Raw genomic sequence first — 13,544 nt, forward strand, 5'->3', positions numbered from 1 at the left:
TCCCACTCAACTCGCGAGAATATAGTTTCTTCTAATATTCATTATTATTTACAAACATTTTTGAAAAAGCGCCACTGAGCCGCAAGGGGGCGCTTGAAGAGTCGCATGCGGCTCCGTGGCCGCAGGTTGCCGACCCCCGGACTAAGACTTATTGGAAGGAAAATACTCAGAAGACGGAAGTCCAAGTTATATAAGGATATCCAAGCTCTTAAGGAAAAACTCAAACAAGAGAGAAGAAAAACTGAAAAATTCAGAAAAAGATGCGAAAGACAAAAGCAAAATTCTGAGTCACCCAGATCCAAAACTAGACAGATGTTAGGAAGCCCATGTTGTGTAGAATTCATGTTCAGTTTTAGCCAAATTTAGGGTTCTGTGAGTTGTGCAATGCTGTTGTTTTTCATCACTTCAATATCTTTGCTCATTTGTGAAATAAAACTTTTTTTTTCTTCTAAGGTTCCCAAAGTCTTCTGTCCTGTCAACTGTGTTACTTCCGTCAACTGTGTTAAGGTGTCTGTCAACTGTGTTACAAGTGTTTTTTGTGACATATAGTTCTTAAAAGTTGAAGAAAATGTAATAATAAAAGATTGGAAAGATCTCTGGAGAGTAAAGTTTTGTACTAATAAAAGATAAACAACTTACATTTTGTTTAATGTGATTTTATGGTGGAAAATAGCATCACCCTCCATCACAGTATCCCGTAAAATCCCAATAAAAGAGTTCAAAAGTCATAATTTCAAATAAGTTGGACAGATAAATAAAAAATATTCAGTTAATGGACTCAAATACTTTCAATTAAGTTTGTTATCAAATGTGTAGTATGTTTGTATGTGTTTTGCATTACACAAGATTTGTCCGTAACACAGTTGACAATATAATAAATCAAATATACATTTTCATTAAAATAATTTGAAATTCAGTTGAGCTTAAGCTTGCAAATTGGTTAATTTTTAACGTTAAGGGTGTATAATATAGAGCCATATAGTTTACTTGTTAAAAAAGAATATTGAAATTTTGAGGTTTTGCTTGACTTGAAATGTACCCCTAATTATAGATTGACTCTTTTACTGTTTATGCGCAACTCAGGTAATTATTAACTACGTGTTATTTGAGCAAGTCTACAGTTTGAGTGCGACAGATGTGAATGGGACCCTAATCTCATGGGCACAATTACCAAAACGGCGTCATATATGTGTGACAGTAAACGTCTTAATAAACCAACTACTGTTGAGAGAAGTTTTCCCATTTTGACACTTGTGCTTCCTCACCTCCTCTCTCTAACTATCTGTCCTGTGTAAAGGACTTGTCCATTGTTGTGACGCATCTGCTTCTCCCTCCGGGTTCTGTCCTTGGGAAGGACCAGGTTTTCTCTCAGTATTTTGCTGGTTTTCACCACAGCTCCTGAGGGCAGAGTTCATGGAGTTCATTTCTTTGTTCTGAGTTTATAGCTTGGAGTTGTAATGTTCTGCTTATCCCAGGCTGGATGGAAGTCTAACATGAGATAAAAATCAGTGGGACTAGGTTTATGTACCCCAGTGTTCAATTCCTGCTTTCACAGAAAACTAGGGAACAGGTCAAGGACGGTAAACAATGACATTTCAAGAGAATTTGACACATTTGTCCACTACTATGACGTGTATTGATAATTCTTCAAGGGTTTTGATTTCAACCCTTGTGTCATCTATAACAATGTGTGAGTCCAAGTCCAGGTAACCATGTCTAGGTTTATTTTTTCTAGTCAGATTGGGGAACATTAATGATTGTGAACATGCTTTACCTGTAGAAATCCCCTTGAAACTGGCATGTGGGGGTGCTCTAATGTCTTCTTGATTCTTTAAAGAAGGACTGGGGATTATTGCAGTCTTATCTTCGTCATATTTATGGCTTTCGTGGTTTAAAAACTACAGTTTATATGATTTTCAAAGTATTCATAGGAAACGTGAACACTTGCTTCTTTGCGTCCTTTAATACATTTTGGTCCCTCCCGCTTTCCGTTAAAACGAGCAACGTAAGGTGGAGCTTGAACTTGACGGACAGGAAAATGAAGTGGCCCGCTTTCAAAATAAATGGGGGTTTGCGATGTGCAAAGAAGAATGGATGTTAAATTATGTTACTATCGCATGATAAGAAAACATTCTACTTTTAAAAATGCCAAAATTAAAATTTTCATAATGAAATATTGGAAAATATGCAAACTAAATCGTAAACTCTATACGAGAGCTTTTATTCTGAACGCAATATCCGGAAGTTCTTGTTAAAACCCCTTAGCATGTCGCTGCGCTTGCTTACAGGACATGTAGTTGTGACAAATTCCTTGGTAGTTTTCAAACGGTAATGCTAATGACAACGACAACCAGACTCGAAAATGAGAAGTTAATAAACTTCTTAATTTGTCATTTTATCGTCGTTTAGTAAAACAACTCTTCAAGGATAAAGTCGGGGACCAAGAATGTAGCGACTCCTGGACACTGCAGTAATTCATTCTATCAAGCTAACAATGTTAGCTCATGCAATAACCTGCTTCTTCGCCTCTTAAGGAAAAAAATAAACAAACAAAAAAAATGACTAGTTATTAAGCAGAGTTTATCGTCTGCTTTATTAAGCTGCCAAATAACTTTAAACGAATTCGTATATCCTCTACTCAACATAGCTTTCTGGCTGGTATTTTCCCACTAAAACTATACAGTTTAGTTTTAATTAAAGGAGTCATGGCTGACGACCCTCAGAGAAACTTTCGCTCAGCTTACTATGAGAAAATGGGCTTCAGGGGCGTGGAGGAAAAGAAGTCTCTAGAAATACTGCTAAAGGACAACCCTCTAGGTAAGCTATTATTTTATTGATACACTCAATAGAATTATTTTTAATTTTTGCTGCTTTATTTTGGTAAAATGAGAGCATGGAAGTGATGAAAACCCACTTGTATAAGATAATGTCTCATCAGTTGTCACTCACTTGGGTGTGTGAAATTTGTTCTCTGCATTTGACCCATCCTCTGCGACACAAAGCTGCACTCTTTTTAACTTTATACTTACCTACTCAATATTGACAGGTTTTATTTTGAAAGCAGTTTTTTTTTTTTTTGGCCAGCATGAACTATATTAGTTTCTCAGTGATCTTAGAGACCAGCATCGGTTTACATCTTTATTTATTTTTTTACTTGAAATAAGCTATGTATAAAAAAAAATGTGTCCCTTAAAAATTAAGCCTGAGTTTTAAAATGTCTGAATACATTCTTTTAAACTTTTGATACCACAAATGTCAGTGTGAGCTAAGCTTCCTGGTGGAATCAAGGCTTTAGTTTTTTAATTGTCACAGAAAAATCGTGGTTATAAATATTGCTGGTTAACAGTGACTGCAACCAGACCTAGCGTCTGATAATCTAAGTGTTTGGAAATAGGAAAAAAACGTTGTTTCTGACTGAGAACTTGTTTGAAATTATAATTAAAAAGCATATAAACTGATGGGTTCTGTGCTGTTACAGATCTGGAAAAGCTGAGCACCTTTAGTCAAAGGTTCCCGCTTCCCTCCATGTACAGGATTCATGTGTGGAAGGTGCTGTTAGGTAAGAAACACTCATAAACAATCACTTGAGTTGAGCAAAACCAAACTGTTTTTGTATGAATATGTTAGAAAGTTTTCCTAAATTTCACCCAAACTAGGTACAAATCCACCAAAAATCTTGTTTTGTTATCATCCCCTGTCCTGCAGGGATCCTCCCTCCCCACAGTGACTCCCACGCTCTGGTTGGAGGTTACAGGAAGGAGCAGTACCAGGACATCAAGGAGGCTTTGGAGGTGATGCGGTACATAAACTCATCCACGCCGTCAACGCACGTGTACCTGCGCATGTTCCAGCTGGAGAACCAGGTGCTGCCGCGATGCTCCGAGACGTTACCTCCAGTAAGAAACCCGCCTGCATGACTCTGACCTCCCATGAGCACCTGCAGTTAGACCAGGTGACCCAAACGCTTTGTCAGAATGTTGTCTAAGATGCGTGTGCAGACACGGAAAACAAAAATAACCTTTTAATGAACTGTATCATGCTCATCGCTCATCATACTGTCTCAACCTTTGTACTGCTCTAAAGTTTCTGACGGACTGCTTTTATTTTGAAACTCTCAATAGAATCCCTCTGATGATGTTTCCTGTTGTCCCAAATATTACACACCGCACATAATTAAATGATTTTCAGTCGTCTACTCTGTTTGATAGAGAAAGGAAAGTTATTAGTTTTTAAGGAACTGACTTTTCCTATTTTCGAACTGTGAATGCTACAAAATGTGCTGCTTTTAACTGAGAGTCAGTGAACTCCTCAGCAGTAGAGGGGGGTGTGTGTGAGGCACTAAAGATGAGGATGAAGCTTCCTTTATGGCATCAAAATCCCAGACTCAACATCCATAGCTCTACACTGGAAGAGACACATTCTGGTGAAGAACTTCCTCCATAGTGCCTGCAGACAAGGAGACTCCTCACTAGTTCACATCTGTCCAGATTTTTTTTTTCGCTTTTTTTTTTTGTTCCAAATGACTAAGAAATTGGTGTATTTTTAAAAATATAAGAACTTTTTGTATTTTTTAAAGAAAATGTGTAACTGAAGCTGTGATTATTCTGTATTCTGATTATTATGCGATTTATTTTGAAAATCTTCCTGAATCCATACAACAATGGCCTTCACGTGTCAGTTTCCACTAAAGATGGACCACAGACTTCTCAGGAGGGATTTAAAGAACTTCAGCTGAGCTGTTGTTCATATTTATCAGCTTCTAGTCAACATATCTGAAAAATGTAACCTCTTTTTTTTTTCAGGATGAGGAGAACGAGGACTTCCTGGCAGTCAGCAGAGCCATGGAGGAGATTGTGGATGATCCGGTGGACTGCTACTGGCTCATCAAATGTTTTATTACTCAGTTCTACACAAAGTTTGGGGATTCGGTTCCACATCTGGTGAGGGTTTGGAGTTACTTCACTTTGATTTAATCAAAAATCTAATTCTGTTTTGCAGCAATAGTCTGTAGATTGAAGAAGAACAAAAAAACACTTTCAGGAAATTGAGTTTCATAAATAGATTGTTCATAATTATCTCATTGTTGAACAAAAAGATTAGAGCAGAGACACAGACATGAATTTTTATAGATCTAGGCTTTAAAAATAGCGGCCTAGGAGCAACTTTAAGTGCAATCGCTTGTAATAATGCTAATAAAGTAGATTGATTAAAAAGGAATTTAGAATTTCTCTCACATGAATGCATCACAACAGGTAAACTATTTTAATAAACCCCTTTATACAAGTTTATTACAAAAAAAATCCCTCCATCAGTTTGTTTATTAAACCATTCTCCTCTGGAGAAGAGAGAAAGAACTTCCCTTTTCAGCTCTTCAAAATAAGTACCTGCAGGATATTAACCCTAAAATCAGTACACTTTCTTTCAAATTGTACTTGTTTATACCTGTCCAGAGTCAGTTGTGTGTTTTTTTACATTTGTTTTTACAACTGTTACCATTTTTTGCTGATTTATGCTAATCACACTGAATGTTTTCAGCAGAAAAGCTTTAAACGTATTGTTCATAAAGGAAAAAAATGTTTATCTATGCTGTAGATATCCTAACTTTAATCTTCACATTTGGTTGTCTAATTTAGCAATTTTGTCAATTCAATAATAAAGCACTGATCAGAATGTTGTAGTTTAGATTAAAAGTGTTTACGAATTATAATAACACTAAAATGTTCAAAAGAAGCTATTTGCCTTAAGAATCTAAAATTAAGAATTTATTTCAAAGTTTATCTTAATTTCAGCAGCTGCATGTTAGATCACAGTGCTTTTGTTCTACTACTTTAATCCTAAATCTAGTTTGTGTCTGCATCTGTCCACAGAATGAGGTTTTTTCTCTAAAGATTCACAAATATTAACATTACACAATTGATGATGGTGTTTAACTGCATAAATGAAAATAATGAATCGGAGGGTTTTTTTTCCTTTAATTGAGGGAGATGTCAGTTTCAAAGGTGTCATCAGTGATCTGACGTTGTCCTTGTGTTCTGGTGCAGCCAAAGAGCCTGGAGCATTACCTGAGCCAGGAGGAGCCGCGGCTGCTGACCCACCTGAAGAACACAGGAGCGCTGCTTCAACTGCCCTACAGCCTCTGGTTCAGACGCTGCTTCGCCGGCTGTCTGCCCGAGTGCAGCCTGCAGAGGTCACTATGTGCTGCTCCGCTCACACAGAACCACACCACCTGTTCACTCTATAGCTCTTTTCCTAGAGCAGGAGTCTGCAACCTGAGGCTCCAGAGCCACACAGGGCTCTTTTACCTCTCTATTCTAGCTCTCTTACCTCTCCATTTTGACTCTTTTACTCCTTCATTTGGCCTCTACCCCTCAATTTAGGCTGTTTTACCCCTCCATTGTAGTACTTTGGATTTGATGGCAGATTTTTTATTAAATTCTATTCTATAAAATTTTATTTTTTTTAATAACTGTTGACCTCACACTACCTACTGCTTCAATATGAATCCGTGTTTTATTTCTGTTGAGGGTGAAGGGACTTTGTGGCTCCGACTGCGTTGTGGTCGATGAGAAATTGACCCGATTGGCTCTTTAGGTGTTGAAGGTTGCAGACTCCTGAGTTATGTTTGCCTGAGTTTTTTCACTCATTTTAAGTCTAGACTTTTATTTTGAAATTACAATACTTGTAAAAATGCACCTCTGAGCCTGGAATTTGTCGTTCATGAACATCTGAAGATCACTTCCAAACTTTTTCCAAACGTCTTCAGGGTTTGGGACAAGGTGATCAGTGGCTCCTGTAAGATCCTGGTGTTTGTGGCCCTGGAGATCCTGCTCAGCTATAAGATCATGCTGCTGGGCATCAACCGGCCAGAGGGCATGGTCAACTTCCTGTCTAACGTGAGTGACCATTCCCACGGGGGGGGGAGGGGACTGCCGTTCTCCTCTCACTGCCGCCGTCTCCTCCAGATCCCGCAGGAAAACACGGACGCCATCGTGACGAAAGCCGTGGAGCTCTGGCAGAAGTATTGCGGGAACCCGGTTCATGCTGTGTGAGACATTTCCCAGAATCCCTTGGGGGTGACTAAGCTGGACATACTTTTCTCTGGGAAAGAAAAAAACTGACTTTTTCGCAGAAGAAGAGGGCGACCAGGAGGAAACTTATTTTTTTATAAGTTTTTTCTTTAAGAAATTGTGTACATCATTAAAGACTCACAATAAATTAATACAACATGCAGTTTGTTTACAAAAACATCCAAAAATCTCCACTTTCTGTACATCCTCATAGAATATTTTTTTGTCATGACCGAAGCGTCGTCCAACACGACGGGTTCTTCAGCTGTAAACACCACACGGTAAGGGGCGCGGCGGGGTGCCCCCTATCTGGACTTTAGGGTTTCCATCCAGTTTTTCAAATGAAACATTTGGCAAATTTGAAATGAGTGTAAACAAAAACTGTCAAGTCCAGAGACGCAGTCGGTCCGTGAACTCTCCACAGTGATCACTGCGTGGTGCGTTTATGGTCCAGGTCAGCCCGCTTTGGTTTAAATCGGGGATTTGAGGAGCTGAAGCTCCAGAGCGGAGCGAAATCTGAAGTTATTGCTCTGTAAACGGATGTGGAATTCCATGTGGGACTTCCAGACGTCTGTGGGATAAAACGGCCAGAATCCATAACGGGTAAAAAAATAAACGCGCACCGTCATCTCTGAGAAGTCATGATCACAGATTGGCACAGGAAGTCAGTTTGACCTTCATCTGCGAGGTAAAACATCTCCACCTCATCATCATCTTTAAAAAAACAGTTAAAAGCTTTTGAATATCAAGAAGTTCTTTTGCTCTCCCTGCAGGGAGATGGCAGTCCAGAGTCCAACCGTCCCTTTGAAGGCTCAAACTCCTGAGGTCAGCTTATCAGTCAGCAGGTGGCGCTGGTTAGCAGTAAAAACAAACAGGGCAGCAGGTGGTGTCAGGGCCGGTGGAACCTGCAGGAGAATTATAATAAGTTTGACTCAAAATCCAGACATTCCGAATGAATGAAAATTAGATTTACGCAACAAAAAAAGGACAAGAGCGGAAAAAGGACTAAAGTCCCACTTCAATCATATCTTTTTTTTTTTTAAAGGCATTCCCAGTTATCTTTTAATTATAATTAGACAAAATGAAAAAGCCTGCTTCATTTATAGGACAGTTTCTTCAAAGTAGCAGGAGTTCATTAGAAATTCTCCTCTGACTGTTGGCACAGTGCAACTCCGCCCCCACTTCCCATCATCCATCTGTTTACTCTCTCTCCTGCTAGCTTACAGCTCTCATACCTACAAGCTAACATTACTGATGCAAAAGAATGGTAAGCAAAATCAGAGCCATCCAGATGGACAGTTTGAGCCAGACGCAGCTCAGGTGAGAAAAATGAAAATGGATCTATGTGGACGCCTCAGAGTGGAATGTATTTTCCACAACGTAACTACAACTACTCTCCAACAAAATACTCAAAAATGCTATTTTGGGAGTAAATGTCTTTATATTTGTCTTCTATCATCAGAAAAATGCCACAAGAACATGTCAAAAACCAAAAACACAGTTTTTATCAGAGTGGCTCTTTAATTAGGGGCGTGTGAAGCTCCTGAACCAACTTCCTGCTTCAGCTGGAACTTCAACCTGAAACATTTAAGCTGCTCTGCTTATTTTTCACTGTTCAGTTTTGCCATCTCATTTCAGTGACTCGCCTACAATCAAGTGTGAGAAATGTCATTGAAAAAATGGTACCAAAAAAAAAAAAAAACTTGAACGTTGTTCAAGCTTACAGGAAATGTCACCTTTCTGTTTGTCTTTTACAAAATAAAAGCAGACAGAAAAGCTCTGAAGGCAAACAGAGACGATTCAGCCTCTTTTCATCCAGTTTCCTTTCTACAGTCATCCAACTGCCTTCTCTCTATTATACTTTAAAGGGATCTGTACACCCTAGTTTGTCTTCACTCTTCTCATTTTCAAAATTAAACTATACTAAGTGTTTTGTAGATGGAAAAAAAGAAGCTAAAATTAATTTTAATTAAAAAAATTGATAAAGCACATTCAGTTTAAAATACAGTTGACAATTTTAATTAAAATCATAATAAATATGAAATAAAATATTTCATAAAAATGTTTTGACATCATTTGAGGTCAAAATCTGTTTTTTTTGGTTTTAAATAAAGGTGATTAAATACAGATTATTTAAACAGACATACTATAGTAACTACCGGTATTCAGACATATTCATTAAAAATATTAATAATTGTGTTTTGATGTGTGAATTATTGATCTCACCACCAAAATACTAATCCACAGCCTGAATGATTACAGATTTATTTTAGATTGTTTACCTGGTTAATGTCTACTTTTGTTTGTCCCGTCTGGATTGTTTGGTGTGGATGTAAAACACACTTTTCAAATCCTTTCTTTCGTCTCTCCTGCTGGAACTGTGGTTCCTGTCGATCAGCTACAAGCGCTTCTCTGAACTCCGGGGGAGTTCTGCTGTTTGGACTCGGACTGTTCTTAGTTTTTAGAAATCCAGATTACAAAAATAAACTGAAATGATGACCTAAGTCTTGTTTTATTAATTTTGCTTGTAATTTTAAAGAAACAATTATTTCTTTCTGCAAAATAAAAGCAGAATATGAGTCATTTTTCTTGACTAATGTTTTCTTTTTATGGTATTTTTTCTCAGTGGTCGTTGTCATGTGACTTCCTCTCTCTCACATCCTTCCTCTGGGATGGACTGTGGGGGTGACCCACCTGGTCAGATGGCGGCTCGACTCATGCACCTCCATTTCTGTGCTTTTGAACTCGTTCAGCTCCTTCCTTATGGCGGCCTGCGCGGCAGAGAGAAGGATGAGACTTGGAGCGCCTGAGGACGACCTCGTCTTCCTCTAAAACTGACCTTATCGGCGGCCGTTAGCCGCGTCCACGGTTTGTCGGCTCTCCTGTCGTAGTCCTGAGCCTCGGCCACCTCCACATAGTCGCTGAAGCGGATGAGGATCTTCGCCTCCCTCAGCTCCTCCACGGTGGGTCTCTGGCTGAGCTGGAGGAGCATCATCATGGGTTTTGTTTGTTAATGTCATGTAAAAATGTTGCGGTTCTTTCATTGTTAGAATCAGCTGATTTACGTTGATGGAGTAAACGGTCGAAGGGTTGCAGTTTGTCAACGACTGTGAGTTGTTTTTGTGTCACTGATGACATTCTCAGAAATGAATTAAATTAATTAATTAATAAATAATAATTGCTTACTTCTGTCTAAATGAAGTTAAAAATTATCCTGAGACCAAAAGGTAATTTTTTTTCTTAGCCACATTTAAAATAAAAAGGAAAGTCTTAGTTATGCAAAGCACCATCTAGTGGTTACCTGCTGAATTTTAGTCACTTGCTTTCACAGCCACTTCAAACAGGAAATCATTGGCTTGATCCAAATTCACTGATGTCTGAATCCACAATTCCAAATCCAAATCCCTTGAAATTTCCCAGAAGTCTCTGTGAAAAAGGTTGTTTTGTGGATCAATTCTCACTAGATTAAACATAGACCACAATGCACAGAATTTGAATTTTTTTTTATTTGAAAAAAAAAACTATGTAAATTAATTATTTTCAATAAATCATAAAAGTTTTCATCAGTGGATTCATAAATAGTTTTTGTAAAATGTTTACAAATACTGACTATTATATTACTTAGGCTTTTACTTTGAAAAATGGGTGATGTCATATTTGGCGTTAAAGAAGAAGAAAGTAGTATTAGCATGTGTCTGAATAGCATTGCATTGTGGGACACAGGATAGTCCCATCTTTTAGAAGTTACCTAGTGAGGAAACGCACACAGCCACAGTTACTCCTGAGCTGATAGTTCTTTACCTCAAAGGTAACAGAAAGAGTGCAGTGCAGTTTGTAGTGGAGATCTCTCGTTGGTTATTTTTGCTCCTCCTCCTTACCTAATCAACATTTCTTGATTCTGACCCATAGAATAAATGTTTTCAGGAATGCACCGCTGCATTCTGATGCTACAAATATGATTTGAGAAACAAGATGAAATAATGCGTAGAATGAAGGGCGCACAGTCGGGTCACTATAGAAACGGGGCCACAGATGTCCTCTGATCAAAGACGTACCTTTTTAGATAAATGTCTTTTGATCTCCCTCTTCTCCTCCTGCTCCTCCTGATCATTGCGAGCTGAGAGAAGGAGAACAAAGAGCTCACTCACTCACTGACAGGTTTGATGGGTTTTTCTTCTCCTCTAGGACTTACGCTTCAGTATGTTCCTCTGTTCCAGTTCCTCAGCCGTCGGCCTCTGACTCAGACGCCTGAGAAAAAACATCACACAAGACGTCTTTTTTTCTGTCTGGTTTTAAGGAGTTTGTTACCTGTGCTTCCCCTACATCACCTGCGGGGGTCGCTCACCTGGTCAGCTTGGTGGCCGTCTGCTGCCGTGACTCCAGCCGCTCCTGGTCCGACTGCATGGGCAGGATGTTCTTCTCCTCCAGCTCCCTCTTGGAGGGCCGGTTGCTCAGCTTGATGGCCAGAGAGTCTCTCCGTAAAATCTTCATGGCGAGCGTACCTGCAGGAGGAACACGGGGAGGTCAGCTGATCCAGATTCTCACTGGGCAAAGATCCTTTTGCAGACTCAAAAAGATGATGACATCACCATAAAAAAACTCTTTTTTTTCCTTCAAAATCCAAAACATTCTTATTGGTGATATCCAAAGGAAGATTTGAAATAAAAATGTTATGAACTAATTTCTTTTGATAAAAGAACAAAAAAAGAAAAAGTTTCTTCATTCTTTTATGTCTGGGTAGATTTGCTTCAAGCTACAAAGAAAAATAAAAGAACAAAAGTCGTACTTGTGAAAAGCGTGTCGTCATCGTCCTCCTCTTCCTCCTCCTCGTCTTCCTCCTCTTCTTCTTCCTCCTCCTCCTCTTCCTCTTCCTCCTCGTTGTACATCCCTGGCAGGTCTTCATAGTCGGCCTCGTCGGGATGGTTTTCTTTGTCATCGTCGTCACATTCGATCATCACCGCGGGACCCGCGTGCGTCATGGAGCTGCAGGTCACAGAGAACACAAGCTCAGATTTCATACTTAATTACATTAAATGGAAAAACTAAGATATAAAATGACAAATTTAAACCACAAGAACTTATTATTATTCCTAGGAATTAAAAAATATAATAGATTATTTGAGAAATTGGATAAAAAAATGTTTTTCATTTGAAAAAAGAGACACAATAAATGCAGAAAAACTTTGGATTGGCTTTTAAAAATGTATTTTAGTGCAGAAAAAGTGTTTTAACATCTTTAAAGTCACCTCATCATTCCTAAAAAGGACAAAAATGAACAATTGCACATTTTTACTTTTGAAATCAAATATTTTCGGACCCAAAGTGGATTTTTTTTAAAGAAAACTCAACTAATAAATAATCAAAAGTATTTTCTAAATAATTCTATGATTTTGATTATCTACTGATGACTTATATAAGAAAAATCCTAAATCCTTTGCGGATACCTGCTCTTGAGAAGAAGACCACTTGTCAATGAAAAAGGTCCCCCCACTTGTGTTTAAAAAAAAAGAAAGAAAACTAAGCGGTTTCTGGAATAAGAGTGGAAGTATTTTATTTTGTTGTAAAGTTGAACAGTGTTACATGCTATATGGTTGTTATATGGAGGTTTATTAACTTTATTTTGAAAGTTTTTTCCAAACTTCCTGCTTCGTCCTGCTCTCCTGTTTGTTGTCTAAGCTCAGCGTGAGTCAGTCGGAGCTTCACCTCTCAAACCTCTGCATGGTGAGGGCCAGGGTTTTGTTTAGTTCCTCTATGATCCGGCTGGGTGGATGGAGGGGGAGGGGCAGCTGTCCGTACTGCAGCGAGGGCCCGCCCACAGGGGGGTGGCTGGAAGGGGCGGGACACTTCTGGAAGGCCAGCGGGGACGGCTCCATGGTGCTCACAGGGACAGAGATCAGGAGCTTCTTTGAAGGTAGAGGGGGGGACAGCTTGATGGACATGCACGGTAACCTGATGGGGGCGCCGTCTGGACAGGAGGGAGAAAAAAAAATTGCTGACACGTCAGATGACGCGTGATCTGGAGTGTGTCCTGGGAGCCGCGGGGCGTACCTGTGAAGTGATTGGGCAGCCTGCTGAAGGGTTTTGGTGGCAGAGCGGGAGGCTGTTTGTGAACGGATGGAGGTCTGGAGAGCGGCGACTCCCCACCGTCAGTCGGACAGGGCGCTGATGTCTTTGTGGGCGGGGCCTGGCAGAAGTCCTGCTGACATGTGCCATCATTCGGCATCTGAACATCAGATGATCCTGAAGGGGAAAAAGATTAGATTTTTAGGAAAAGGAGAATGATGAAGAAAGGAACCAAACTGGAGGTTGCCAGCAACGTCAGCATTAATAGTTTTCATTCAAAATGTAATGTGAAGGTTTCACAAAGGTTCACATGTTTTAGTCTAAAATAAACATAACAAGAGCTGTGACACATAACTGATGAGGTTTTTCAACTTTAATGTACAAAAATGTGCGACAGTCTACCTATCCTTTACA

The 13,544-nt window shown here is 39.3% G+C and overlaps 2 protein-coding genes and 1 long non-coding RNA gene across 5 annotated transcripts in view; 2 read left to right on the plus strand and 1 right to left on the minus strand.

The window, feature by feature from the left end:
- Positions 1–2,244: 2,244 nt before the first annotated feature.
- On the plus strand, positions 2,245–7,230 carry tbc1d7 (TBC1 domain family, member 7). Its single transcript, XM_024279311.2, has 7 exons — positions 2,245–2,817; positions 3,479–3,559; positions 3,706–3,896; positions 4,803–4,940; positions 6,042–6,187; positions 6,764–6,893; positions 6,963–7,230. The coding sequence occupies exons 1-7, from the start codon at positions 2,706–2,708 to the stop codon at positions 7,047–7,049; spliced, it is 885 nt and encodes a 294-aa protein (XP_024135079.1). The 5' UTR covers positions 2,245–2,705; the 3' UTR covers positions 7,050–7,230.
- LOC112150811 (phosphatase and actin regulator 1) overlaps positions 7,177–13,544 on the minus strand; it is a 30,435-nt gene continuing 24,067 nt past the window's right edge. For all 3 annotated transcript variants that reach the window (XM_024279308.2, XM_024279307.2, XM_024279306.2), the window contains 9 exons: positions 13,116–13,307; positions 12,771–13,032; positions 11,854–12,050; positions 11,413–11,569; positions 11,260–11,315; positions 11,123–11,184; positions 9,907–10,047; positions 9,762–9,838; positions 7,177–7,972 (listed from right to left, as the gene is read on the minus strand). In XM_024279308.2, the coding sequence (XP_024135076.1) occupies positions 7,957–7,972; positions 9,762–9,838; positions 9,907–10,047; positions 11,123–11,184; positions 11,260–11,315; positions 11,413–11,569; positions 11,854–12,050; positions 12,771–13,032; positions 13,116–13,307 (1,160 nt within the window). In that variant the 3' untranslated portion in view covers positions 7,177–7,956. The remainder of the gene's footprint in view (positions 7,973–9,761; positions 9,839–9,906; positions 10,048–11,122; positions 11,185–11,259; positions 11,316–11,412; positions 11,570–11,853; positions 12,051–12,770; positions 13,033–13,115; positions 13,308–13,544) is intronic.
- On the plus strand, positions 9,834–11,748 carry LOC118598688. Its single transcript, XR_004947784.1, has 2 exons — positions 9,834–10,030; positions 11,365–11,748. It is a non-coding gene; the product is annotated as an uncharacterized LOC118598688 (long non-coding RNA).

The sequence above is a fragment of the Oryzias melastigma genome, linkage group LG4 (assembly GCF_002922805.2).
Source record: "Oryzias melastigma strain HK-1 linkage group LG4, ASM292280v2, whole genome shotgun sequence".
Lineage (NCBI taxonomy): Eukaryota > Metazoa > Chordata > Actinopteri > Beloniformes > Adrianichthyidae > Oryzias > Oryzias melastigma.

What these genes read in the sequence shown, in the direction of transcription:
- tbc1d7 (XM_024279311.2), top strand. Translation starts at nt 2,706, where the DNA reads ATGGCTGACGACCCTCAGAGAAACTTTCGCTCAGCTTACTATGAGAAA. An exon ending in GCTAAAGGACAACCCTCTAG is followed by an intron (nt 2,818 to 3,478) that starts GTAAGCTATTAT and finishes GTGCTGTTACAG; the next exon opens with ATCTGGAAAAGCTGAGCACC. An exon ending in TGGTCAACTTCCTGTCTAAC is followed by an intron (nt 6,894 to 6,962) that starts GTGAGTGACCAT and finishes CGTCTCCTCCAG; the next exon opens with ATCCCGCAGGAAAACACGGA.